This window comes from Mugil cephalus, chromosome 1 (assembly GCF_022458985.1).
Source record: "Mugil cephalus isolate CIBA_MC_2020 chromosome 1, CIBA_Mcephalus_1.1, whole genome shotgun sequence".
Classification (NCBI taxonomy): Eukaryota; Metazoa; Chordata; class Actinopteri; order Mugiliformes; family Mugilidae; genus Mugil; species Mugil cephalus.
This window is the reverse complement of record NC_061770.1, coordinates 22,643,539-22,669,553: the sequence shown is the minus strand read 5'-3', so window position 1 is coordinate 22,669,553 and position 26,015 is coordinate 22,643,539. Positions and strand designations below refer to the sequence as shown.

The 26,015-nt window shown below is 41.3% G+C and overlaps 1 protein-coding gene and 1 non-coding gene across 2 annotated transcripts in view; one reads left to right on the top strand and one right to left on the bottom strand.

The window, feature by feature from the left end:
* The window catches only part of LOC125024046 (ephrin type-B receptor 2-like), a 34,264-nt gene that overhangs the window by 3,313 nt on the left and 4,936 nt on the right, over nt 1–26,015 (bottom strand). The window contains exons 2-15 of the mRNA XM_047611700.1: nt 16,417–16,481; nt 13,951–14,635; nt 10,005–10,160; nt 9,071–9,406; nt 8,834–8,958; nt 8,550–8,712; nt 7,638–7,746; nt 5,166–5,233; nt 4,903–5,025; nt 4,567–4,814; nt 2,901–3,116; nt 2,626–2,775; nt 913–1,106; nt 668–823 (exon numbers count right to left, since the gene is read on the bottom strand). Of these exons, the coding sequence (XP_047467656.1) occupies nt 668–823; nt 913–1,106; nt 2,626–2,775; nt 2,901–3,116; nt 4,567–4,814; nt 4,903–5,025; nt 5,166–5,233; nt 7,638–7,746; nt 8,550–8,712; nt 8,834–8,958; nt 9,071–9,406; nt 10,005–10,160; nt 13,951–14,635; nt 16,417–16,481 (2,794 nt within the window). The remainder of the gene's footprint in view (nt 1–667; nt 824–912; nt 1,107–2,625; nt 2,776–2,900; nt 3,117–4,566; nt 4,815–4,902; nt 5,026–5,165; nt 5,234–7,637; nt 7,747–8,549; nt 8,713–8,833; nt 8,959–9,070; nt 9,407–10,004; nt 10,161–13,950; nt 14,636–16,416; nt 16,482–26,015) is intronic.
* On the top strand, nt 16,872–16,944 carry trnar-acg. The gene has a single exon. It is a non-coding gene; the product is annotated as a tRNA-Arg (tRNA).

Below are 26,015 nucleotides of genomic sequence, written 5' to 3'. Positions count from 1 at the left end.
ATTATATTGGACTATTGAATGACAACAGTGGCGTGGATACTGTCACACACTGTTGTCTTGACAGCTGAGGGCAGGGCAAAAATTTTCTCGAAATTGTATCTTGACTGAAACTAGAACTAGTCTTTTTTCTAGAAATTTCTACTTTTTTCTCAAAGTGCATGGTGAAAAAAAATCTATTTCCTCTAATTTTTTTTTCTCATGGGTGGCCCTAATACTCGTAGATATTCTTATTATATAACCTACCTCTCAACAAATCTCAATATGACTTTAAGTAGGTTCAAGTTTAAGTATCTCCCAGGATTTTATTAAACACTGCCTGACTCGATGTTTTATATCTTTTTGATACACTGTCTGTGTAAAATGTGCCCAAACATTTTATTATTCTCTTTCCTAAGATTCAATTGTGAAATGAAGCTGTCCTTGACCATAGTGGTTAATTCCGACCTCATCCTCCCTGAGTGAACAGTGAAGATGAGGTGCGGGTTTAGGTCGACAGCCCTTTAATATAATGTGTGTCGCCCTTTCAGTCTGATCAAATCAAATCTGGGGGATTTTCTTTCTGTGTCATATCAATTTAATTATATAATATGAAGTCTGATCGATGTTACTAATGCAATATGACTCGTGGCTCTTTACAATATGGAAAAATCAAAAGTATCTAACATACTCCATCGTCATTTCGGACACAACATCGAAGCTGGTGAAGCCTTCATTGGTGAAGTTCTCCTTGTACTGGCCCATCTTTATGGCATCCAGCCACTCATCCACTGTGCTGAAAGATGAGAAGTCTGGAGTGCTCCGGTCCAGCAGAGGTAAATGAACACTGGTGGATAAAAAGATGACAAAATGAGAAAATAATGTTTTTTTTATAGGGTTTTTAAAGTGGAAAGTAAAGAGGTCCCAGTGTCATACCTTGAGGACAGAGGAGTCATGGCCTTGAGGCTGCTGGGGTTGCGGATCATCTTATCCAGACTGCTAACAATCATGCTGAACTTAGGCCGGTTATTACGGTCTTTCTGCCAGCAGTCAAGCATCAGCTGGTGTAGTGCACTAGGACAATCCATGGGGGGCGGCAACCTGTAGTCCTGCTCTATGGCATTGATTACCTACAAAAGAGATCATGAAAGACCGAGAAATAGGCTCAACAGATGAGAAATGGATTAAAAGCCATAAACAAAAGACATTTAAAGGAGATCAGTGTTTGCACAGTGTTGCATGCAACAAAGAACTATAAAGTTACTTATCATTGAATATATCGAAAAAGTAGAAGTTCTCCTTTCATAATCCCACAGTTTTAAAAAAAAAAAAAAAAAAAAAACAGCTGTCACTTTAGACCAATGCGGTGACTGCATTTAGTAAACACATCCAATATGGCGGCCTACGTGGATTCGGAGGGTACTGACGAAAATGGGGAAACTACTCTTCTGTTTTTATGTACGTTTTAGCATTTTAGTTGCTATTCATCAAAACAAACTTATCCGGAAACAAGGCTGAAACAAAGTCTGCTGGTCTTCTCCAAGCTGCTTCTCCAAAATAAAATGACTCCAACCCGTCACTTACAACTGAAGAAACCGTTTAATTGAACTGCAATAAGTTTTAGTCCGAGCTTGTTGTTTTGATCATAGTGTTTTCTTCATTTAATACAATTGTAATGCTTCAAAATTAAGTGTGAAACAGTAAATGATTTTAAAGATTTCTTTAAATATTGCCATCAGACGTCTAAACAGCTGACACGAGTCTATAATCATAGTCTCTAATGCTCTTTCTGTTTACATTTCAGTTCATTGTTTACTCTCATTTCACATAGATATTTTATAGTTATTTTCTATTTGTATTATATTGTATTGTACTTTATATTCTTCTTTTAAGATTTTATATTGTTATTGTGACTGACTACCGTAATAATTGTAGTCTATGCGCAACATTTTTTTTTTCTTATTCATAAAAAGCTAAGATTCACCCTTAAAAAAACAAACCACCAGAAAAACATCTTCACCATCTTCACCTAGTAGTAGTATGTTAAAAGTTCATATCCTAACAAAGAAAATACTGGTATTTGGTATGAACCACCCAGCCCTAATTGTTAGGCAATTAGCAAAAGAAGAATTTCATTTTACAGGGAAACATGTTTCTATGCTGCATGTGACAACAAACTCTTTGTATCTCGAAACTAATTCTACATTGAATAGGAATGAGGACACAGCATTAGCATAGCAATTAGCTGGATTTCAGTTATTTATTTAACTTTGCAAGATTATTGGTTCGTGTACATGTTTCACACTCTTAGTATTTTTTTTTTTTTTGCTGTGAACGGTGAGTGAGGAATAATTGACAGACTGATGAATTATTCATCCTCATTAATAATGGAAATATTATTTTTACTGAGTCAATACCTGAATTCTAAAGTACACCTCTCCAAAGACCAAATGTGCCCAATCATGTCTTGCTGACAACTCTTTCTTAGCTGCATGATGAACCTGTGTCTGTGTCTGTGTCAGGTTGATCAGTATCTACAGCGGTGGAGCTGTGTGGCCACGCAAACGTATCATTTACCGTCCCTTTGCTGAATTTGACTCCAGAGTCAAGTGTTTTTAGTCTGAACAGCTTTATTAACGTCCTACTCACATCTTGGTTACTCATGTCCCAGTAAGGCCTCTCTCCATACGACATCACCTCCCACATGACAATCCCATAGCTCCAACAATCACTGGAGGAGGTGAACTTCCTGTACTGAATGGCCTCTGGAGCCGTCCATCGGATGGGAATCTTTCCTCCCTATAGGAAGAAAAACAAACAAAACTATAGCTTGTTTTTTTTATCCTCCATTAACATGACGTACAGTGTAACAGAATCTGAAATGTATTCAGTGTAAGCCCGTTTAGTCCGTGATTGAGTCTCACCAGAGCGCTGGTGTAGGTGGGGTCTGAGGTGTCGTCCTCGAGGAAGCGCGACAGACCAAAGTCAGACACTTTGCACACCAGGTTGCTGTTGACCAGGATGTTTCTCGCCGCCAGGTCTCGATGGACGTAGTTCATGTCGCACAGGTACTTCATTCCTGCGGCTATGCCGCGCAGCATTCCCACCAGCTGGATCACAGTGAACTGCCCATCGTTTTGCTTTTAAGAGCGAAAAAATATATAGAATAGTTAGAATAAAACTTCTCCAACGTGTGTTATTGCTGACTCAGATGTCCTCGTTCATTACGGTCGGTACCATAGACTGTATAAAGGTACTTATATAGTTGATGATAGGTACTAACCACTGTAACTGTTACACTGATAGCCACAACATTAAAACCCCTATCTTGTGACAACTCAGTGTTCTGCTGGGAAACGTTTGGGCCTGGTATTCATTCATGTGGATGTTACTTAGACATGTACCTCCAGACACACACACAAATTGTTTAAGAACAACTAAAAAAAAAAAAAAAAAAAAAAAAAAAAACCTGGCCTCCAAATTCACTAGATCCCAAACTGATGAAGTGTCTGTGGGATGATCCACAAAGGCCCCTCATCACAATATTAGCAGGGTGGTCATAATTTAATGCCTGATCGGTGGATGTATTGAAGGACAGCTACACTTATTCCGAACTAATTTCCTGCTCTTGCTTTTAAAACACTCTTACACACAAGAGTGTTTTAAAAGAGTGTGTGTTGTAGTCATTGAATTTTCCATTCAGAAAAAGATATTATTATTCATTATAAATAGCGGTTATATGATTTTCATTTTAAAGTTCAACATTTTTAATTAAAATTCAAGGCATATTTCCTTATCTGGGTCGAGGTTGGATGAACAAAACTTTAAAAACCGCTCGCTGTTCATTTTCTGTTTCTAAAAACAAAAAATACAATTTTTTCTCCTATTATTCGACCAGAAGTTGTCGTTTTCAAAGTAAGAGCACGTATGAGGACGGCGCTTTGTAAAATGATGTTTTTTTACATGGATCAGTGCGTAGTTTTTCGAAACAATGAAAGAGTCTCAGTGAAGAGGACGTGACTGCAGAAAAACCAAGCCGCTAAGCCGAAATTAATGTTTAAGGTAAAAAAAATAAAAATAACGACATATAATCAGGGACCAGTTAGCTACCAGCTAACATTTCTCTGATATGCACACAGAGATTTCTGCAGATGACAAGTCTTGTTTTGCCATGTCAAAAATCATGTCAGAGTAAGGTTATATATATTTTAGCCTGGGCTAGGGAAACCACAGGTAGAAGTCATATATTCGGGCGCTCTGGCCAGAAACACAGTACTGTCCTCATACGTGCTCTTACTTTGAAAACGGCAAATTCTGGTTGCAAAATAGTCTTTTAAGGACTTTATTTTTTTATTTTTAGAGGCAAAACAATTAAAAGTAGACCAGTTTTTAAAAGTTTTGCTCATCTCTTCTCCACTCTGATGAAGAAAATGCCTTAAATTTCAATTTAATTTTTGAATTTTAAAATGAAATTTCTTGATTTTTTTTAAATATTCTTTTCTGAACGGAAAATCCAACGACCACAACATACACAGACCGTGATCAGTGGCTATAAGGGACATTTGTCAGTGCTGACTGTGTCTCCTTTACCCTGAGGAAGGAGTCCAGGGATCCATTCTCCATGAATTCAGTGATGATCATCACTGGGCTGCTCTTGGTCACTACTCCCTCCAGGTGGATGATGTTGGGGTGGTCGAACTGGCCCATGATGGAAGCTTCGCTCAGGAAGTCTCTCCTCTGGCGTTCGGTGTATCCTGCTTTCAGTGTTTTAATAGCCACCAGTATCTCCCTCTTCCCGGGCTGCCGTAGGTTCCCGCTGCACACCTCCCCAAATTCACCTGGCGGGGAGGAGGGAGCGTTTTAAACAAAGCGAAAGGCCAGAATCTCAACAGGAACGACACACGACAAACCACGTCTCTGTCTCACCTGCGCCAATCACTTGCTCGATCTTGACGCAGGAAATGTCGATCTCCTTGGCAAACTCCCTGACCGCTTCGTTGGGATCTTCGTACGTGAACGGGTCAATGTAGATCTTCATGCCGGGCGACACTTCAACAGAAAGAAAGAAAAGAAACAAAACAGCAAGAGCTATACACACACAAACTGAAACACACAAACTCAGAGCTAAATTCTAAAAACGGTTAACGTAATAATAACAACATCACATAATTAGGAGAAGAGCTACTTACTGTGACCACTGGTGTAATGTTGGAGTTTGTCCGTGTACTCAGATTCAGGTCTTTCTGAACTTCTCCGGCTGTGGACAAACACACAGAGGTGACTTAATCAGCTTATGTGTGATATGGATCTTGAAGATGCGAGGAAGTAGAGACAAAAAGTTAAGATGAATCAAATATGAGAGCTATGTTATTTTTTAATGACAGCGATGAATCTCTCGTTCTCTCGAATTTCTCGTTCTTTGCTGTAATCTGTGTGTGAATTACTGGACATTTCATCTTCTGCTTCACAGTAAAGATTTAAATCTCATTAGATTTGGTGACACCTGTAGTTACTGGAGCTACAAGCAAACAAATCATTATTGAAATAAATCAATCTTTGTTATTTAACCTCCTCTAATAATTCATTGATCACTATACACTGATCAGCCACAACATTAAAACCACTGACAGGTGAAGTAAATGACATTGATCACTTTGTGACTGTTGATCTTGAGCTTTTCCTTATTTTCTGCATTACTTGGATCATAGAACTACACTTCCCAGAGTGCATCAGGGCAGCAAACCAGCTGCTCAGAATGGAGCTCCTCAGTCATTCCAACCAACAAACCTCAGAAAGTTCAGTCCTAAGACGCCACTGGTTGGTGCAGGAACACGTGGCAGCAGATTGACTTCACTGACCTTTGATGAATGAGTGTGCACTAAGTGACATATTTTATTTTGAGTTTAATAAATCTGACAAGCATAAATACAAAAAATTAAAAAATATTAAAATGTGGGCTGATCTTTAAGTTTGTGGATCAGTTATTTATTCTTCAGATTCTTCTTTAATAATTTTAAGTGGTTAATTAATTTATAAAGGTGAATGAAAACATTGGCATTTAATTTAAGGTTCAATTCAATTAAAATGTTAACTTTTGTCTCTCTGTCTTTAAAGGTTTACAGCCTAAGTTGCTGCACTGACCAATCAACTGACGAAGCCAAACCAACAACAGAACAAAAGAAAAGAAAAATAAAGTTGATTGAGATGGAAATTTGAGTTGTCCTTGTGTCCTTTGGAATTAAAGAAAGGGGACGAGTTGACACTGACAATTCCTGGCATTCGTTCATGTGGATGTTACTTAGACATGTAGCAGCACCCACATAGACCAGACCAGACACCCCCACCCCATAGCGATGACACTCTGTGATGGCAGCAGACGTCCCCAGCAGGACGCACAATGACACAGACACAAAAACGACTTTAAAAAAACGTGAACGGCAGAAGATGTTGACCTGATCTGAATGCAACTTAACCAACAGACAATTGAGTTTAACTATAGATCCAAACTGTCTCCATCACCACCACCGCCTCAGCAGAGCTGCCTCCATCCTGGATATTACAAGATTCTTAAATGAGACAAAGCCCCCACAAAGGACAACTGAGCTCATCAGCTGTTTCCAGCCTTTAAGGAAACTACCACAGGACACAACAGCTGGATCATGAACCTCCTGCAGTTTGTCTCCAACTAAACGCAGGCCTCCACTTCACTGTCCACAGTTCATCCACGTCTCTGCTGCAGGACAAGCTCTGCGTCCCTGCGCCTGCAGGTGATTGACGCTCCGTCTTCCCGTGTGATAGGAGCTGCATGTGAGGCACCAGTTCCCCCTCAAGGCTTCGTTCTGTTTCTCCTGCCTCCTCTGAGACACCTGCGACACCCAGTCGCCGTTCTGTCGAGCTCCTGAATCCTGCAGAAGACGCCGCCCTCACGAGTCATTAGTCTGCTGAGGGTGATGTCTTCACCTGGTGACCTGGTGCAGCCAGAGCTTGAAGCTCGGCGCCGCCTCCTAAACAGCTGATTGTTTGTGTCGGGTGCATGCGCATGGCGGCGTGATGCGAAATGTGGGAGGAATCTCTAAGAAGTGAGCTCTTTCTCACGAAAGCACATCCATAAGGCTATTATTTATTCATCTCGGCCCCGTGACATTACTTATTTAAGAAACTTTCACTTTGAGTTGTGATTTTGACTTTAATACTTGGAATATGAAAAGTAGTGTCACTGTTGGGCTGTTTTTAGTCTAAATAAAAGTTACTACAAGGAAACACTATAATTTAATCTACACTACTTCTAACAAAATATATGAATACAGTTTATAAGGAACAAAATGCAAATAGCCTCCTTATATTCAATGATTTCATTTGTTAAATATTTCTTTCTTACAGTAATTTATTACATTTTCGCCCGTTCTATTTTTTATATACCTGCACAAACTGTACAGCTAATTCACTGCACAGCAACACCATCATAATTATAAATTATTTTACATATTTATATGTATTTGACATATTATTTCATGATGAAATGAATTTAATCGTTCATTTATTTTATAAGGACAAAGAGGTTTACTATAGCTGTTGATGCAGATGTATTTGGATGAATCATTGTGTCTAAAATCTACCGTGTCTGTGAGATCGTTATAGTTGTTTTCATGTTGCTGTCTCACCTGTTACAGACAATTATGATGACAATGACGGCAATTATGAAGACTAGCCCGGCGGCGGATGAACCAATGATGAGTGGAAGCTTCTCCTGGATACTGGAGTTATATTCCTCTACAGGTAAAAAGACAGAAAACACAGAAATGTCAATGTGTGTAAGTGAGTAAGGGCTGTTACAGTCTCTGTGAGGAGTGAGAAGTTCATTCTCACTTCTTTCGTGTTATCGTGTTGTGTTTGGATGCTTCATCTGACGGACACAGTCACCAAAACGACTGACTGACATCCAAAAATAATAAGACAATTGCCTCTTGTCGTCCTTTTCCTACATGTCCCACAATGCTTTGCTTTGTGTAAATACGCCCTAATGTGTCTGGTGTATTCAAATCATAACTTCATAAACAATACAAGACATTAGAGTCATTTATTTATTTATTCTAAACTGTGAAGTATATTAAGGTAGTGGCCTCATTTACTATGTGGCCGAGCTAATACGACAACAGACAAACCAAACACACAATCATACAAAATATGATAAAATGCTGTTTAAAACAGTGACAAAGAATAAGTAAAATAATAAGACCTTTAAGATAAATGATTGTTTAACTATTTAGAATGACTATAAAATGAAAACTTCGTAATTGATCGTAATTGTGACGCTGTGCTCTCCTCTTCTTTCCTCCTCATCATAAATTTGTGTTGTGGTTTGTTGTGTTGCCACAACTCAATACTTTAGTTACTTTCCACTGTGTTCCTACATTATTGTAAGTATCAATCAATATTTTGATTTGAGCATTGATTTTAGAGCATAAAGACCTGGTGTTGATAGAAGTATCGATATTTCCGTATCAATCCGCACATCACATCACTAGAAACGACCTCATCTACATGAACCTAACGGCCCCACTGATAGTTCCTACCTTCAGTCATGGTTTGGAAGTACATTTTTCCACTGAAGCGTCCGAATCCGGCGACAGTCCGAGCCCGAACCTGGAAGACGTAGATGGTTCCAGGCCTCAGGCCTCGTATGACCGCGGTGTTCGTCTGACTCCTCGTTAGGGACGAGTTCCACTCAGCCTGGTTCTGAAACGCATCGTAAATTATGAATCAGACAAATGCTGTCTGTCACGAGAGCAGGAAAAAAAAAAAAAAATGACATTAGGAGAAAAATCAAGTCTTTATTGTCAGCATTGGATGCATGTACCTTCTCATAGTACTGGAGTTCATAGTCCAGTATAACACCGTTGGGCTGATCGGGCTGGGACCAGGACAAAGTGATGCTGGTGGGAGTTCTGCTGACCTGGTGGATAATGGACACGGCTGACGGTGCTGAAAAGAAAACAAAAAGAACTGTAATCCATGCTGGAAAGCCCGTCCGGTTAGTTTAGAGAACGTTTTAGTCGAATCAAACCACCGAGTGTGACGTTACGCCGTGCCTCACCGGCTTGGTTGGTGGTGATGTTGACGGCCGTGTACTGCGGCGAGTAGGGGCTCTGGTCGGACACGCCGTTGACGGCCTGTATCTCTAAGGTGTACTGGGTGTGGGCCAGGAGGTCGCTGATGTGGACGCGGGTGTCGGTCAGTCCCAGCTGACGCGGGACAAACTGCACGTTGTCTCCACAGCGGGTGCAGCCCACGCGCCCGTTGCCGCAGCTCTTGCAAATGATGTTGTAGACGACGTCCTCCCGCCCGCCGCTCTCCTGCGGCGGGCTCCACTCCAGCCGCAAAGACGTCTCGTTCACTATGGAGATGACATTTTGCGGAGCGGATGGAACCGCTGGAAGAAAGAGGGGAGGGAAATGATTAAACTACTGCTGCATCTCGCGACAATGGAGGTCAAGGAAATACTGTCTTTTCACAGTGTTTGATTTTCTTCTGTATTTGTCTACTCAGCACACATGTCCACGTCCACAAATTCGTGGTTTTAGTAGTTGTTTAATCTGCTTTAAGGAAGCCTAAGTACTGCATCTGTCCTTCTAGGATTACACGGTTCTGCTGCCAGTAGAATAGCCCTCGACCTCCAGTGTGTACTTTGGCAGCCCTGTGGGAAAGGGCCTGATGAAAGCTAAGACCTTATGAGGCTCTCTGCAGGATAACTGTGGATTTTCTATCTTAAAATCAAATCACGCACGAGCCAATTCCCCAACAAGAGAAAGATCTGATGCAAGATTGACAGGTTGATTGGTATAGGACCGATTCTAGTGAAAATAGGCGTCTAAATACTGCACATTAACCTGGATTCCGGTGTTAACCCAGACTTTTTGTAACATTTCAGATGCTTAAGCTCTTACTTTAAGAGCTTGTTGGCAGCTACTACAACTACTACCCAGGAATGTGCTGCCGTACCAGCTGTGTGTGTGTGTGTGTCTACGTACTGGTGCAAGGCATCTGCGGAGGGTCCGAGTCGGCGCGGTAGTAGCCGTTGCGACAGACGCAGTTGGTTGCGCCGTCGCTGGTGGTTCGGCTGTTGATGGGGCACTGCAGACATTTGTGGTCTCCCTGTGCAGCCTTGAAGAAGCCCGACGCACAGGCTGCAGAGGCGTGTACAGCAGGGAAGGAAGTACAGATAAAAAGAAAGCAGAAATGGTTTGTGTAGAAAGCAACAAGGACAGCGGATCAAAAGAAATCGAGAGGCGGTTTTATGTATTACCCTAGAACGCTGCATGTTCTGTGCTTTATTTTTACGCAGTTTGCACACAAAGCATATGTTTAGTCATGATAGCTGATGATGTCCGCATCTCATAAAGGTCAGTTCACTTGAATGACGTGCACGGGAAATGCTGCCCCCCCCTCTCGTTGTCTCACGGGTTGAAAAATATGTTGAAACAAGTGAAGCACAAAGGCTCGGATACAGAGGCAAGAAAAAAAAAAGGATCGGTGGAGGCTTGCAAGCTTTACTATTTTATGAGTGTCTTCCGAGATGCAGATGCTACCACCGTGAAAAAAAAAACAGAACGTACTAACCCTGAAAAAATCTGAGTAATTGGTTGGTTACTGCAATCGGTTGTGATATATTGCACAATTACATGTTGTTATTATCTATAAATACAGTTTGATGTTAAGGTTTATGCATAAAAAACTGCTTTTATTAGGAAACGGTGCCCGTTTTTTAGAATGTGTATCTTTGTTTGCTTCACATTCATCTCTCTCTTTGTTGGCTTTCCTCATCTGATCTGACGAACATAACTAACGCTTCCGGTCTGAGATGAATTCCAAACACAAAGTTAGAGTCATGAAGAACTGTCTCCAATCACAAAGAGAACAAGAGGTTCTGCAACAGAAGGGAACTCGTCCTGATCTAAACAGACTTATCTTGAAACACTGTGGTGATGTTTTAAAGGTGAAGGTTTAATACATATGTTTAATACATAGGTTTTCAAAGATCTAATTAATATAATATTTTAATAATAATGTATATTTATAAATAGGCCGAGTTTAATATAGAACACATATAGTAGGTAGGGGGTCCCTACTCAATCTCTCCATCAGTTTTGGGTCCTTGGCCTGAAAAACATTGAAGACCTCTAGTTTAATAGAACAGTTCCATGAATGTGGATGTGGATAACTGCATTGAGCTTCTTTATTTTGTTCTTCAGTTTGCTGCCCTATTTATTTATGTGTTCAAAAGTAAAGTAACTATCCTTGACATTACTTTTGCTACTTACTTTATTATTTAATATTTCTTTAGAAAACTGTATATATTTGGTTCCCTGGAAGTTTTGGAAACTGTTTCTTCAAACCCAAAGAAAAGGTACAAATACAAAATGAAACTCTGATGGTTGATTAAAAGCTCTTCACCACATCCAGCCCAGAGACACACAACACTCACAGGAGGTAGGGACTTCATTATGCAGGTCTGATTTAAAGAGTAGACTTCATGTGAGCAAATACTGCAGGTTCACCAACCACAAGGTGCAAACCGTTCATAAAACTCAAGAGCAGAAAGGCCCAGATAAGAGTTTAATAAAACATGAAAATACTCTAAAACAGGCTATGGGGAAGGTTTAAACCGGCGTATGAACAGAAGTGTACGTAGCAAACATCAAATCAAATTGTTTTCTGAGATGATGTGAAATAAACTTTTTCTGCTTCAAAAAAAGTCACCTGAGGCACGATAACGTCAGACCTGGACATCAAACAGATGGAAAGAGACATCTCCCTCTCTGTCAGGGACGGCCATATAACTGGCACTGGCAATTTACTACAGCGATGGTGTCAAATACACGGCCCATGGGCCCAAACTGGCCCACCAGAGGGTCCGGTCTCGCCCTGGATTAAATTAACATAAAAACAATTCAGCGTCTTAGTTGACACCAGACGCGGCTAACTGCGAACCAGTGTCGGCTGTTTGCCTGCCAACGACTCCTTGATACAAACCTTATCTAACAAGCCTGTGTCCTGTCTGAACCTGCTCCGTCAATGCTGGAGCTGATTGCCAGAACCACTGGGAGCTGTTGTTGATTCATTTGGCTTGACAGTTGTTGCGTCTTGGAGAAAAATCCCCAAGGAGAGCTGCACGAAAAGAGTCCACAACACAACAGTGAGGGAATCCAACCACGAGCAGGCTTGTCTTCTCACCAGAGAGACTTAATTCTAGATTTCTAAACTTTATTCTTTGAGAAAAATGATAATTTCATGTCTTATTCCATTCCTTTGGAAATGTAATATAATATGCCTATTAATCCACCTCCACCCAGAACTGAATGTGTTATGCCTTTAATAATTCTTCATATAATAATAACACCCCGCTGTCTCCATGTATAGCATTTGTGAATAAAGGGGCGACGGTCACTTAAAAAAGTTAAATTAAATGAGTACCCATTATAGCTACACATATGACATCATCCGTGGAGGCAGTTTGATGCGTTACCATGCATGACCTCCAGTAGTTACGTGTCAGTAGAATTTATTGATGCAACAATAAGGCAAAAAGCAGTCGGATGAATCCTTAAATGTCTGGGGACGTCTGCACAGACTCGGCTGAATGAAGCAAAGCTGATTAGACGATGCTTCACCAGTTACGGAAATTCTTTCATCAAGAGTGACAGAGCCGCCGGAGTCTCGTTTCAAAGTTTTACTTGCAGCAAGGAGCCGATACAGCAAGTACAGAATCAAGTGACGATGGTGACGTTCGCTTTCACGCAGTAGATCCTGTCCTGGAATGGAGACGGCCTTGTTAGAGAGACAGGCTGTCAGCTGTCACTGGAATTCAGATAGTCACAACAAAGGAGCTGTAGGTTGGACGTCTCCATGCCAAACCTGTGGGACCTTCCTCCAACTATTTGGTGAGAAGGATAAGAGAGAATATCTTGTGTGACAGTTTAACTTGTGTATTTTTCCAACAACTGGGTGTGTCCAACATCGAGCAGGCCTTTCACCTGCTGCTTTTGACAGCGTGTTTTTAACAACTTTGTTCCCTAACTTTCAATTTGCCCCCAGTCAATGTTCATCATTCAAAAAATAACAGTAGAGGGAAGGTCAGCTCACCGGTAGCAAGGGGCTATTTATGTAGTCAACAAATAAACAAGGTGCCTGACACAAGAACTTGGTCAACAAGTTTATGTAAATAATTTTCTTGAGGGTAAAATGTGTTTTGAGGATAATAAGAGGTTTAAATATCTGGTAAAACATCACCAAAATGGGAACCACTTTATTTGGTGTCATCCACAGGTTCTGGATAAAAAAATTCCTGTGACACTTTTGGATCTGAAATTTGTTCTGATGTTACTTAGACATGTAGCACCCACCTAGACCAGACCAGGCACGCCCCACCCCATGGCAATGACACTCCTTGATGGCAGCAGCCAACTGAACAACTAGGAACAACTCCAACACAAAGAACATCCTGTTTCCAGACACCGCAGGACGCCCTCAGAGGGTCACGACTTTTTTTTTAGAGGCACAAGGGAGACCTACACGATATTAGGAAGGTGGTCATTATGTTATGGCTGATCAATTGCAACAATGAAAAAAGTAAAGTTTGAATAAAACAGGGGCAGGCGGATTATTTTTTTTAAAAACACAGAGTTTGAATCACTTTTACAGTTGTTAGCTTCTCTGATATGTAGTAATATAGGTCTGCGTGGTCATAATGTTATGCCTGATCCGTGCATATGGAACAGTATATACTGGAGTGTTAAATTAAATAATCCCTTGACCTTTTAATCTGCGTATGATAACGTTAAGTATTGATCAATATGTTCATGCTACCTTAAGATACACGTAAGTATCTAAAGAAGTAACACTAATATCCAGTTTATCCAAATAATGTAGCAGCAGTGTCATAGTGTGCAGCAGCTAATGCAGAGTAGACCTCCTTACCTCGGCAGACCGTGCCGTTCTCCACAGCCTCGTACCCGCCTTTGCACATGCACCGCCCGATGGGCACCATCCACTCCCCTTCTCCATTGCAGTACAGCTTGATGGGCACATCCACTTCCTCCCCATTGGGAATGCACACCCCTCTGGCTGCCACCAAAGAGGTGCTCTCCGCTCCCGACAGAGTCTCGGGAAAGGCGGCGCCATTCAGGATCACGCCTGGACACTTCCTGTAGAAGACCCGCACGGCAATGAGCGACATGCAGGCGCCGTAATCCTGGAAGGCGAGGTAGAACCCGTTGCGCGAAACGGGCCCGAAGCTCCTGACTTCACTGTTGATCTTCATTATGCGTCCGCCGAGGTCGACCTGAGAGAAGCTTTCGTCGGCCGCGATGGTGTCCACTTTCACCCAGGGGTTCTCCATCCAGGCCGGGGACGTTTTAGTGGCCACGTCCGAGTCGGACTCGTAGTAATACAGGTTGAAGGTCTCCTTGCAGGAGCCGGGGACATTGGGTATGGAGCTGCAGTCGCGCACTGAGAACTTCATCTGAACGTGGATGCGCTGAGCACCGCGGCGCCGGATGTACTTGGTGCGTATCCAGTTGTTCTGGCTGTTATCGAAGACGTTGCACACCTGGTACGTCCGGATGGTGTTCATGTTTTCGTCATAGCCGCTAACTTCTTCCCACTGGCAGAAAGTCAAGAAAGAACACGTTGAATTAATAAGTAAGAGCAGCAAATCATTCAACCAGCCTCTGCTGGCTAAACTACCCACATTGTTTCACTGATATAGAGGTGCATTCCCCAGGTCTTTGTGCAAAAAGCATGATGCAAATTTGCTTGCACTTGTCAGGAAATACACAAGAAATTGCACGTGTTAGAACAAATGTCCATATCCACTAGAAAATCCAAATCCAGTTTGCATGGAGTAATTCAAACTTCAATGTATTATTCACGTTTGTACTGGATAAAAATGTGTGGTCAGGATATAGATCGTGTACACATACATTTTTCACATGGCATGTGTTTCCAGATTCAACTAGGACCTTGGTTACAGATTGCCCATAAATGAAATCTTAAACACATTTAACTCGCGTTCCTGAGCCTTCAGTGGCTCAAACACGGAACTGACTAGATGCATATGAAGCTGTTAAAAATATAGTTTCGCCTCGAGCGGCTCCGATGTAAAACGCCGCGATGCACCAGTGCTAATGATCTAATTATGTCAGAAGTAATCATGCAATATGAGTCATACGCAAAAAGTTACTGCACAACCGCTACTTTAAATGATATTTTATGGTTTTACCTGCAAAAATGTCTGTGCTTTTATTTGCAGCAGTGTGAGTTCCTCCTAACGTTCAAAGACATGCTCGCTAGGTGATTCTAAGTGTCCGTAGGTGTGAGTGTGAATGGTTTCTCTGTTAGCCCTGAGACAGAATGGAGACCTGTCCATTCATCCATCTGGGACAGACTTCAGCATGAACCCTCCAGAGGACAAGTGGCCACGGGAAAATGAATTAATATTTATGTTGTACTAGTAGTTTTTTCTTGGGACCCTAACCCTAACCCTAACCCTAGACTTATTTCAATCATTAGTGTGCACGAGTTTCCAGCTGTTCATAATCTTCCTTTTTTTTTAAGGTAAAGACATTTTCACAACAGCTACTGACACAGTAACAGAATATTTATATAATAGTTCCATATTTTTCCACGCTGTGTATTGTCATTGACTGAGGCCCAGTTCAGATCTTGTATTAATGCGTGTTCACACTAGTCATCTTTTTCACCATGCATGCAAATAAACACTGGCACATATCATATATCATTGCACTGTATTAATGTCTCTAATCATTGCATCAGAATCACAAACTCCATGTGTTGCGTGTGCATGTAATGATACTGTATATATTTTGGAACAAGCTACAAACTAAGTCTTTCCCACTCACTGAATGCACACATGTTAAGTTATTATTTATTTATTTAAATCCACCCTGAGGTTCATTATCTTAGCTGCACATTATTAACTCTAACCCTGAAAACTTCCTTGTGCACCATTATTTCACCACTGTGCTGCCTGAACGCACTGACAGAAAAACCTCCTCATCTTAATAAAGATAAATAAAGATATGGCGCTTTTTCCTTTGGGATTTATAAAACGGTGTCAGCCTGCTGAGTGGGCAGCTCTTAACGTGAGCCAGGACCCGCTGTGCGTTCACACTACGACACCTGTTCTCGAAGACGGTCACTTGTGATACGATTTCCCAAGGCAGAAGTTAAAGCAAGGTCTGAACAGGATGTCTTCATCATTGCTATTGTCATCCTTACCTAAGCACTGTAAGACTGAGACTGCTCTATAATGAACACTCTGAATACTGGCTCTCTCCATTTCAGTGTTTTTTTGTGTTGTGCTCCATCTGTATATATATTATGTATTTGAATTATGTATCTACGAAGCCTTGCTCCACTCACCCCTTGTGATGGGTAGATGGTCCAGCCCAGTTCTGCAGTAGCTACTGTTGAATCCATTAGTACTTCTGCAGAAGACAGTGAAAAAAAGGATTATATTCAGAGTATTCATTTTAATTCCATTGACATCCTCGATTGTCATTAATCTCAGATCTTAAACTTGACTCGTGTTCAGCAGCACAGCGAGTATACACAGACACATGGAAGAGAAAGGCACAAAAACATGGACTGAGAAACCATGTCAAGTCATCTCACGCTGCCACGACTGTGTATCCAACACGCGTTCAATTATTCACGTCATGCTGAGTGTGCTGCAGTGTTAGGTTCCTTTAGTTAGTGGTTTAGAGGGAAAATCTGTGACAATAAGGATGGGCAAGAACAAAAAATAAACCTGTCAAAACCTTGACATCGGGCCTTTGTTATCATTCCAACAGACTCTGTCAGAGACCATCTGTGTGGGGCTAGTGGCGCAATGGACAACGCGTCTGACTACGGATCAGAAGATTCTAGGTTCGACTCCTGGCTAGCTCGCACCTCTTTTGCAGGAAGTTGTCGAGTAGTGGTTAAAGGTGCTCTGAGCAAGCAACTAACCTCCAAACTGACACACTACAGTGTCAACGAATGAAAGGGTCGAACAGCAGGAACATAATTTACCCACGGGCTTCAAAACTGAGATAAGATTTTCTGGTTGCAACTTCTTGCATGGGAGCCTTTCCAGACTAATCATCTGTAAAATGAGGGTTTAACTGTTATGTGAAGTCTGTGAAGGGCAAAGACTTGAATGCTGCCAGAATCCGTCACACTGGCCAAGTAGTATTCCACTTTGATAAAAATCACACAGCTCACAGTCTGTAATTCACGCTCATATCCACTCCTACGGCCAATTTAGAATCACCAATTAACCTAATTAGCATGTGTTTGAACTAGTGGGAGGCAGCACCTGGAGCGAGAACATGCAAACTCTGCACAGAAAGGCCCCAGCAGGCCGGCCGGCCGGCGGGGCTGAAGCCAGAAACCCTGTCGCTGCGAGTGCTAACCACTGCGTGGTTTGTCTGTCTCTCTGTGTTAGCCCTGCGATAGACTGTCGACCTGTCACAGGCTGCCTCTCGCCCAGCGACAGCTCCCGCCGACCCTCTCGAGGACAAGCGACAGTGGAAAATCAACGAATGAATGAATTAATGTGGTTCTTCAATGAAGGTCAAACCGCAGGGATGTGGGACTGAGCCAGGATAACAGCAAAAAAAAAAAAAAACAGATAGATCCACACGCCTTAGGCTGCCTTCACACCTATTTCATTGATCAGAAACCAGGAGTGTTTCCCCCCACAGGGCAGCTCTGTTGGCTGGTGTGAACGCGGCAATCACACAATAGAGAGGTCGGCCTTAGAGTGCATGCAATTCCTCCCCAGAGCAGCTGAAGGTGTCTGGCAGCAGAAGAGCCTTCTCAGCATATATATTAATGCCTTACCCCTGTATCTCTTATCTATTATTAAGTGGCTAAACTGAGCCACGAGGAAATCATTCACAACTAACAATACCATACAAGAGAAAGCATAAAGTGTTTTGTCATGAATCCACGTCAGGATAAAGATAATCAAACCGGAGCATCATGAGTTATGACGTTGCGCTGCACATGCCAGAGTCCAGCTGCTCAGTTCCTGCTAGTATCAGCTGCAGTTAATGAGAAGCTGGAAGGAAGCAGCGAGCCAGGTGTCAGAGCCGCTGCTTAACGTGGATAAAAGAGGCTGCGAGCACTGACCCGCGACCAGGAGGGACGGAGGAGGTTCGAGATCCGAACGCGTGTGTGCGTCTGCGCTGCACTGCTGATGCAGCCTGCGGTGTTGTACACTTTCATTACGCACTAACAAGAAACTAATTATATCTGACAAAACTTTTCGGGGGGAAAAGAGCTAAACAAAACAAAAGCAGTTATATAATTGAAGTGTTTTGCTATAAATGTCAGTCTAATGTTGTAAATTATTCATATTTTTTTCTAAATGTCTTTCTGGGACACTGTCCAGAAACAGACTCCCGCTCATTTATCCAAAGAAAACAAGGTGAAATAATACAATGCCAGGTGAGATAATGATTTTCTCCAATCTCCTATTAGACTAAAATTTAAAAAGACTGAGGTAGACTTTATTAATCCCATAAAAAATTAAATTAAATTAAATTATGATTTTCTCCAATTTCACCTTACACTTGGACTTGGACTTAGATACACTTTATTGATGCAATAAAAGTTAAATTAAATTAAATTAAATTAAATTAAATTAAATTAAATTAAATTAAATTAAATTAAATAAGCAAAATTGTATTGCATAGGTACAAATCTACCACAAATATAAATAAAAGTAAATATACACAATATACTTAGGGAGGATAAATAATTATTATTTTATCCAATTTCTTGTTAAACTTAGGCTTGGACTTAGACTTTAATGATCCAAATGAAATGAAATGAAATGAAATGAAATGAAATGAAATTAAATTAAATTAAATAAGCAAAATTGTATTGCATAGGTACAAATCTACAACAAATATAAATAAAAGTAAATATACACAATATACTTATATTGTGTATATTAAAATAATAATAAATAATTATTATTTTCTCCAATTTCTTGTTAAACTTAGGCTTGGACTTAGACTTTAATGATCCAAATTAAATTAAATTAAATTAAATTAAATTAAATTAAATTAAATTTCCTGTTGAACTACAATTAGGACTGGATTAGTCTTTATTATTCCATAAACAATTAAATTAAATTAAATTAAATTAAATTAAATTAAATTAAATTAAATTAAATTAAATACATAGGGAGAATAAATGATTTTCTCCAATCTCCTATTAACCTCCTGAGACTCGAGCTTTTGTTTGTAATTTCAGGTATTGGGATGAGCAGGATTTAAGAAGTATAAAAAATATGTCCTCATATGTGGACACAGGGATTATTTTGCTGTATGTTCCAATAAATTCGCCAGTGCGTAACAAAATATAGAATTGTTTATTTTAATACCGAACATGTCTGTGCAAAGACAGAACTGCAATGAAATCCCAACGTCCTCAAATGAGTGCGTCCTAATTAGTTACAAGGACAACAGGTCTAAATGTCGCCACAAACCTCTCAGGAGGTTAACATGCACATCACAAATGTCACACTAATTAATTGCCTTATGTGTCCCTAAAGCATGTCAGTGCCTGTATGTCTCACGTCACCCCTCCCCTCACTAGGAAACAATTCAAGTGCATTAATCTTTCTATTTTTATAATATGTCAAGATGCTTTACAGAACTAAAGCGTGTCAAACTCCCAGAGCAAGTACCCAGGGAACTGTGACGAGGAAAAGCTCCCTTTAACATCAACAACCCAGACGCCCACCCTGCCCGTGGACTCTTTAACCTTCCTCCCTGGCAAACGCTGCCGCAACACTGCCAGGCTCAGGAGCTTATTCCCTAGAGGCCGACTTTAATTCACTTTAACAGTGCACAAGGACTGTTGAAGGTGTAGTTTGACAGTACGTAACCAACTCTCACAAATTAGGTTTTTTAATTTCTTGCTGCTATTTTGTGCAGTAATTGAATGGTCATCCCAGTAATTCGCTTTGTCCTTCAGTCTACATGTCTCGATGTATGAATGCCAATAAAGTTCTGTTAAACGTTGCCTCGGTTTCTCTGGTTTTTAGAGCGGCAGCTTGAACCTGTGGACAACCTTTGCTCCTGTCATATAGTCGATGGTTTGACCTCATGAGGTGTCCAGATACGACAGCCCTGTAGAATAGCCATCTCCTTTAGCCCAGTGGACCTGAGTCAGCAGGTCACCAAGCTCCCAGACCTTGACATGGTCCCCTGTAGTGAGCCTTGGGGCTTTTCCTCTAGTCTGGGGGGAGCATAGCACTCAATGGGGCGTTCAGTGGTGTTTGCCAACATATATGAATGTATGTGTCTCTTGAGGACGATAGATTTCTAGCTTTGCTATCAAACTGGTGCGTGCCTGAGTTTGTGAGCTGTAGCCTGGCTACATACTGAGCTAAACGTCCTGCTACGGTGTGTTTACGTTGAACATTTTAGACTTTTATGTGCATATTCTCATGACTTCTCAACACTCCTTTGTTGTGGATACAAAATGGATCCAAGCGGCCACTGTCACATGTGATTTTCTCTGCCATCCTATCATTTCCTGGGTCTAACCGGAGGTCGTGTGACTCATAAGGTGTGTGGCTTTAAAAATACTTTTTGAAGTGAATCAGTGAAACAGTATTACATAACTGCAAGTGTAGGATCCTTTCTATAGAAAAAAATATCCCCTTCACAACATCCAGCAAAGACAGGAGCACCCACCAGGAGGTAGACTAAAGTGTAACTATCCAACTCTGTCATAATGGGAATACTTCACAGGAGCAAATACAGACTCATAATCCTAAAGAACGAGAATATAAAGACCACAACACACTTTGCCAAAAGCCAGCCAGCATTCCAAGGACAAATGAAACTAAGATTAATATTTCATTTATGATGTTAGTTTATCGGATTATATTTGAGGCTCTGTGTATAAAATGGTTGCGGTCCCTGAAGGCGTTATATCTCAGATTTCTTTCTACTTGTTGGAGTCCAAACTGATATAGACCTCACTGTGCACCAATCAGCCAAAACATTATGACCACTGACAGGAGAAGTGAATAACATTGAACCATCTTGTAAAAATTCAGTGTTTCGTCATTGGGAAACTTTTGGATCTGGTATTCATTCATGTGGCTGTTACTGATACATGTACCACCCACCTAGACCACAACAGATACCCCCATCCCATAGCAATGACACTCCTTGATTTGCCACAGCATCACAAGGTGTTGATCTGGCCTCCAAATTCACTAGATCCCAAACTCATGAAATATCTGCTGGAGTCCCTGACATTAGTGGTAGATGCAACAACCCTGAACTAAATATGGTCCATCATGACTCATGTCCACCACCCTCCACATGACACAGTCAGGCGGAGAAGCTCATTCAGTGACAGGCTGCTGTCTATGTCTGGTTCGAGGCAGAAGGAAGAGATGTCTGGTTCGAGTGTAGTCGCATTCCTATCATTTCTTACCTATGATAATTAGCTGGTGGCTATGATAATTAGCTGGTGTTTTTAAGTGTTTAACTCTGTGGCTAGGCTAATTAGCTGGTGTCTGATAGTGTTTTATTTTGATAAAGGCAGAAGGAAGAGATGTCTGGTTTGAGTGTAGTCGTATTCCCATCATTTCTTACCTACTGCGTCGGACTAGGCAATTTAGGTGGTGTCTGGGTCTATCTTATTTCTGATATTTGGCTAGGCTACACCACTGGTCTGCTGGTCAGTTCTCCAGTTGGACTGGGCTTCTAAAGGAGTTTTGTCTCAGATCATGACACAAGTCCTGTGTATTAATGAATATGTCCTGGCCCACAGACAGACTTAGGGGGTTGTTTGTCCCTCGGGCCATATGACGATACAACGCCTCCTGAGTCTGGTCATTGCTGATACTATGTTTGAAGCAGGAGGCAGAAAGATGGAGTCCAGTTGTTCAGCCCAGACTTGGCAGGGGGCATGCAGATTGTAAAGGGTGGGAAAAGGGTGTGCGTGTCTGCAGTGACTAGGGACGGGCATTGATAACTGGTTCCAACTGGTTCAATTCATCGATTTCATTAGCCTTCATGCTTATCAATTAACCTCATCGATACTCCAGATGGTGGTTGTAATGCACCTAAAAGTTGTTTGCAAACCGCCATAAAACAAAAGCAGAAGCTCACGTGACAACAAGGAAGACGCGATGGTGGAGCCACTTCTCTAGAAGGGACTGTAACGGAAGATTGTGCAACTTACGAGCACTGTAATTTTAAGGAAGGGTGGCAACACCGCCAACATGATGAAGCATTTGTGGACGATGCACAGCATTAAATACCAAGAGCACACCATGAGGTCAACAAGTGCAGCTATCGCTAAGTCTCAGCAGAACAGTGTTAGTGAGGATCCAGTGACCAATTTCCTATTACACAAGCTCTTATCTCTTGTTTAGAAACTCAATAAAATTGATCTTGTTTACACAAAACCACGAATGCCCACTTTTTCTAAAGCAAATGCGCAGAAACAACAATGGTCTCGGTATCAATAAAATCTTGGCTACCTGCAGTTTGTGATATTTTACAGGCCTCTCCACATTTATGCAGACGCGCCGGCTGAAAACCTGTTCAGCTTTCTTTCTTTTTTCTTTTTTTTCTTTTTTTAGTGCCGCACCTCTTTGCTATCTCCATTTGCCAATCTGTGCCATAACCACAGCGCAGTTCTGAAGGGACCACATTAATACGTCTGTTAATAATGAAGAGCCGTGCTGCAGTTGTGCATTTAAAAATGCAGGAAGGATGGCTTCGGCTGGTGCTGCTGATGGGAGCTGGAGGAGGGAAATGGGGACAGTGTGGGCTCGCAAGGGAGGGGCGCATTATTATGTATTGCCCTCCTTTCGTGACTAGATATTCGTCATGGCAGCTCCTCAGTCTCTGAAGTTTGAACACAACTGACTGGCTACAATATGCTGCTAGGAATTCGCTTGGCACGAAGAAACGACTTATCATCAATGCCGACGACACCCTGTTGAAGTGCAACACCGAGCACTTAATGCTTATTATTATTTAGAGATGGAACTCAGTGAAACCTTTTCTCATCGTGCACTGCACAGCTCATTTGTTTTCTGTCCAGCTATGACCCTGCCTTTCCCACTGGCTCCATCTGTCCCTGCATTCCTACAGCATATATATATATATATATATAGATAGATACATGGAGGGACAGACTGAGCTCTTGTTTGGCCTTTCTTTGCATGATTCAATGAAAAGTAGGACAAAGAGGAGGAGAGAGGGAGCCATGTAAGTCTAGCACACATAATCCTTGTGGGCTGCCCCACGCTCTGTATGCCATGCTAAATTAATCCTACAGGGATACGTCAGTGAAATTCATTTTGTTTTATGTCACAGCGCAGCCCGCCATGCGGCTTTCAGCACCGCCGCTCGTATTCAGACACGACCTCCTGCTGTATTATTTAACTTAAGCCTAAATATAACTTGAATGGCGCTGTTAAATTCCATTTAACGTGCGATGCACACGGGCTCCTTTATGCACCCACGTAAACGCTGATATACGGTATGAGTCATAACTAAGACTCTGACACACTGAGATTCCAATAAAGTGAGGATATATTCTTAGTTTATAGTTTAGTGTGATTATATGGCCATTCTTTAATGTGGCGGTGTTAAGTCTCTTTACTATATTTTATTTATTTAACCATTCTAATTGTCTGCGCTTACACAAACAGGTGGGGGCAGGATTTTTAACCTACTACTTTTGGTTTTACCTTTATATTCATCTTCAGAATGGTTTCCATTGCCTTGTTAGATATTATAAATACTGTATTAACACACTGGACCTAAAACCACACTAAAACCATTAAATTCAAGTCGGCAAAAAATTTCTCTGTGAAAACCTCAAACATGTCTAACAAACCATTTTTATAACTTAGAATGCAAATCTAAAGTGTAAATTTCAAAAGCTTACGTACAAATTTAGCAAACCACAAAGCTTTTTATAACAATTTCCATTAAAATGCAGGAAATGCATCACACATTTTTGTACAGCTATTTACAACCATTTACAAAACTATCCTTAGCAACCATTGATGCATTATTTCCTGGTTTCTTGATGGGATGCATTTTTTTCACCATTTTTTTTCTTTCGAGCAGAAGAAGGTGGCTGGCGATCTATCTATGCTTGTTAGCGTTTCGCTTTTCACCGTTTCGAGTAAATGTGTGGAGTAAATTATTTACAATAAGTCAAGTTTTATTTGCCCTATCAACACAATTTATAAATTGGTATATAGTTTGAAGTTAGCACTTTCTACAAAGTTGCATCTTGCTGCTACGTCGTCTGAAATCGGTCATGTGATCTGGACGCACCAGCGCGTCCGTCGAATCCAGAAGGTTTAGGGTTTGCAGGTTTGGCTACTTAAAGGCTCATTTAAAGTAATGCGGGTTCTTCAAGTTCCTTCTCCTCTTTGTTCCTACTTCCTGCTTCACTTGCAACAATGGTGATTTTTGCAGAATTTCACAGAAATTTTGCCAAAGATGAATCATATAAATATTTGTTTCTCTGAACCTCCTCAATTAACCATTCTTTTAACCTTTCAATTAACCTCGATGGTTTGCATCCTTATTAATCCAAAACAGTCAGTTGCAGAGATGTAGAAGCAGCTGGAAATACTAAAACAGAAACACGCCACTACCAAATGCACCAATCACAGCTCTTGTGGCCGTGACACATATATTATATTTTTGGGGAGGGGCATGTCAGCTACGGCCTTAGAGTCTCTCAGTGCAAAAAATATTGTGCACCTCTGAAGACCACTCTTCCTCCAACCTGTGCCATTTGTGTATAACAAAGCTGCAGGACTCCAGTCTGATCACAGTGTCAGTCTTTTCCACTCGTCAGCACTGTTACTTACAAAGATCAGCCATAACATTATGACCGCCGACAGGAGAAGTAAATAAAGTCTTGTGACAATTCAGTTTTTCTGCTGGGAAACTTTTGGACCTTGGTGGCAGCAGGATGCAGAATGACACAGACACACAAAAACAGTTTAACAACAACTAAAAAAACAAAACAAAAAACAGTACAGGGTGTAGACCTGGCCTCCAAATTCACTAGATCCCAAACTTATCAAGTATCTGTGGGACGATGGCATCAAGTTTTTTTATGTGACCACACCTATATGTTATGTTGTGCCTCATGTATGATGCTTTGAGGATTCCCAGAGGTTTTAGACAACACTCCAGTATCAAAGGTGGTTAAAGTAAAAATGTACATATTAGCCATGAAAAAAGACAGGCCTCTACACTTGTCTCGTTAAATATCTCAGTGCAGCATTTGACACCATTCATCACAATATTGGTGCAATTCTTACTTCCTACTACATAACTCTCTAAAAGCCTTCAGCTGATGCAAAATCTTGCAAGAGGTGATGGTAATTTGCAAGAGAGTTCACATCTCTCCTCTTCTTTGGCTCCTTGTAAAATCTAGAATGCAGGTTTATCTGCGGTTCCTGGAGTTTCTAAAAGCAGAATGGGAGGTAAAGCCCGTGACGTGGTTTAAGTCTGCTGTGCTGAGACCAGCGAGGAGGCATCTGGGTGATGCGTCTGCAGTCTCGTGATAGTCGAGCGGATAGAGTCCAGTTATAGCATGTGAGAAGTCCCCAGGCATGAAATATGGCCCAAGACTCACGGCTAAAAGTTTGCCGTCCCAGCAGCAGATGGTCGTCTTCACTGTGACATGCCTTCGGTTTCACCATCTATTGGTTATAAAAAGTTACTCTGTCAGTAAAGCCCAGGAAATCCCTGCTAGAGCCGAGACTCCAGTGCCTTCTAGGTCCTGTGTGGCTGTAGTGTTGCCTGCAAATGTCCACAGCGGAAGTGCTAAGTTATTGGAGGAGTAAAGGGAGAAGAGCAGTGTGGACCTTATATCACAGGACGTCATGGCGACAGATCTGTAGTCATTTAGTGCTGAGATGGAAGATTTCTTAGGTCCTGTAGCTCGCA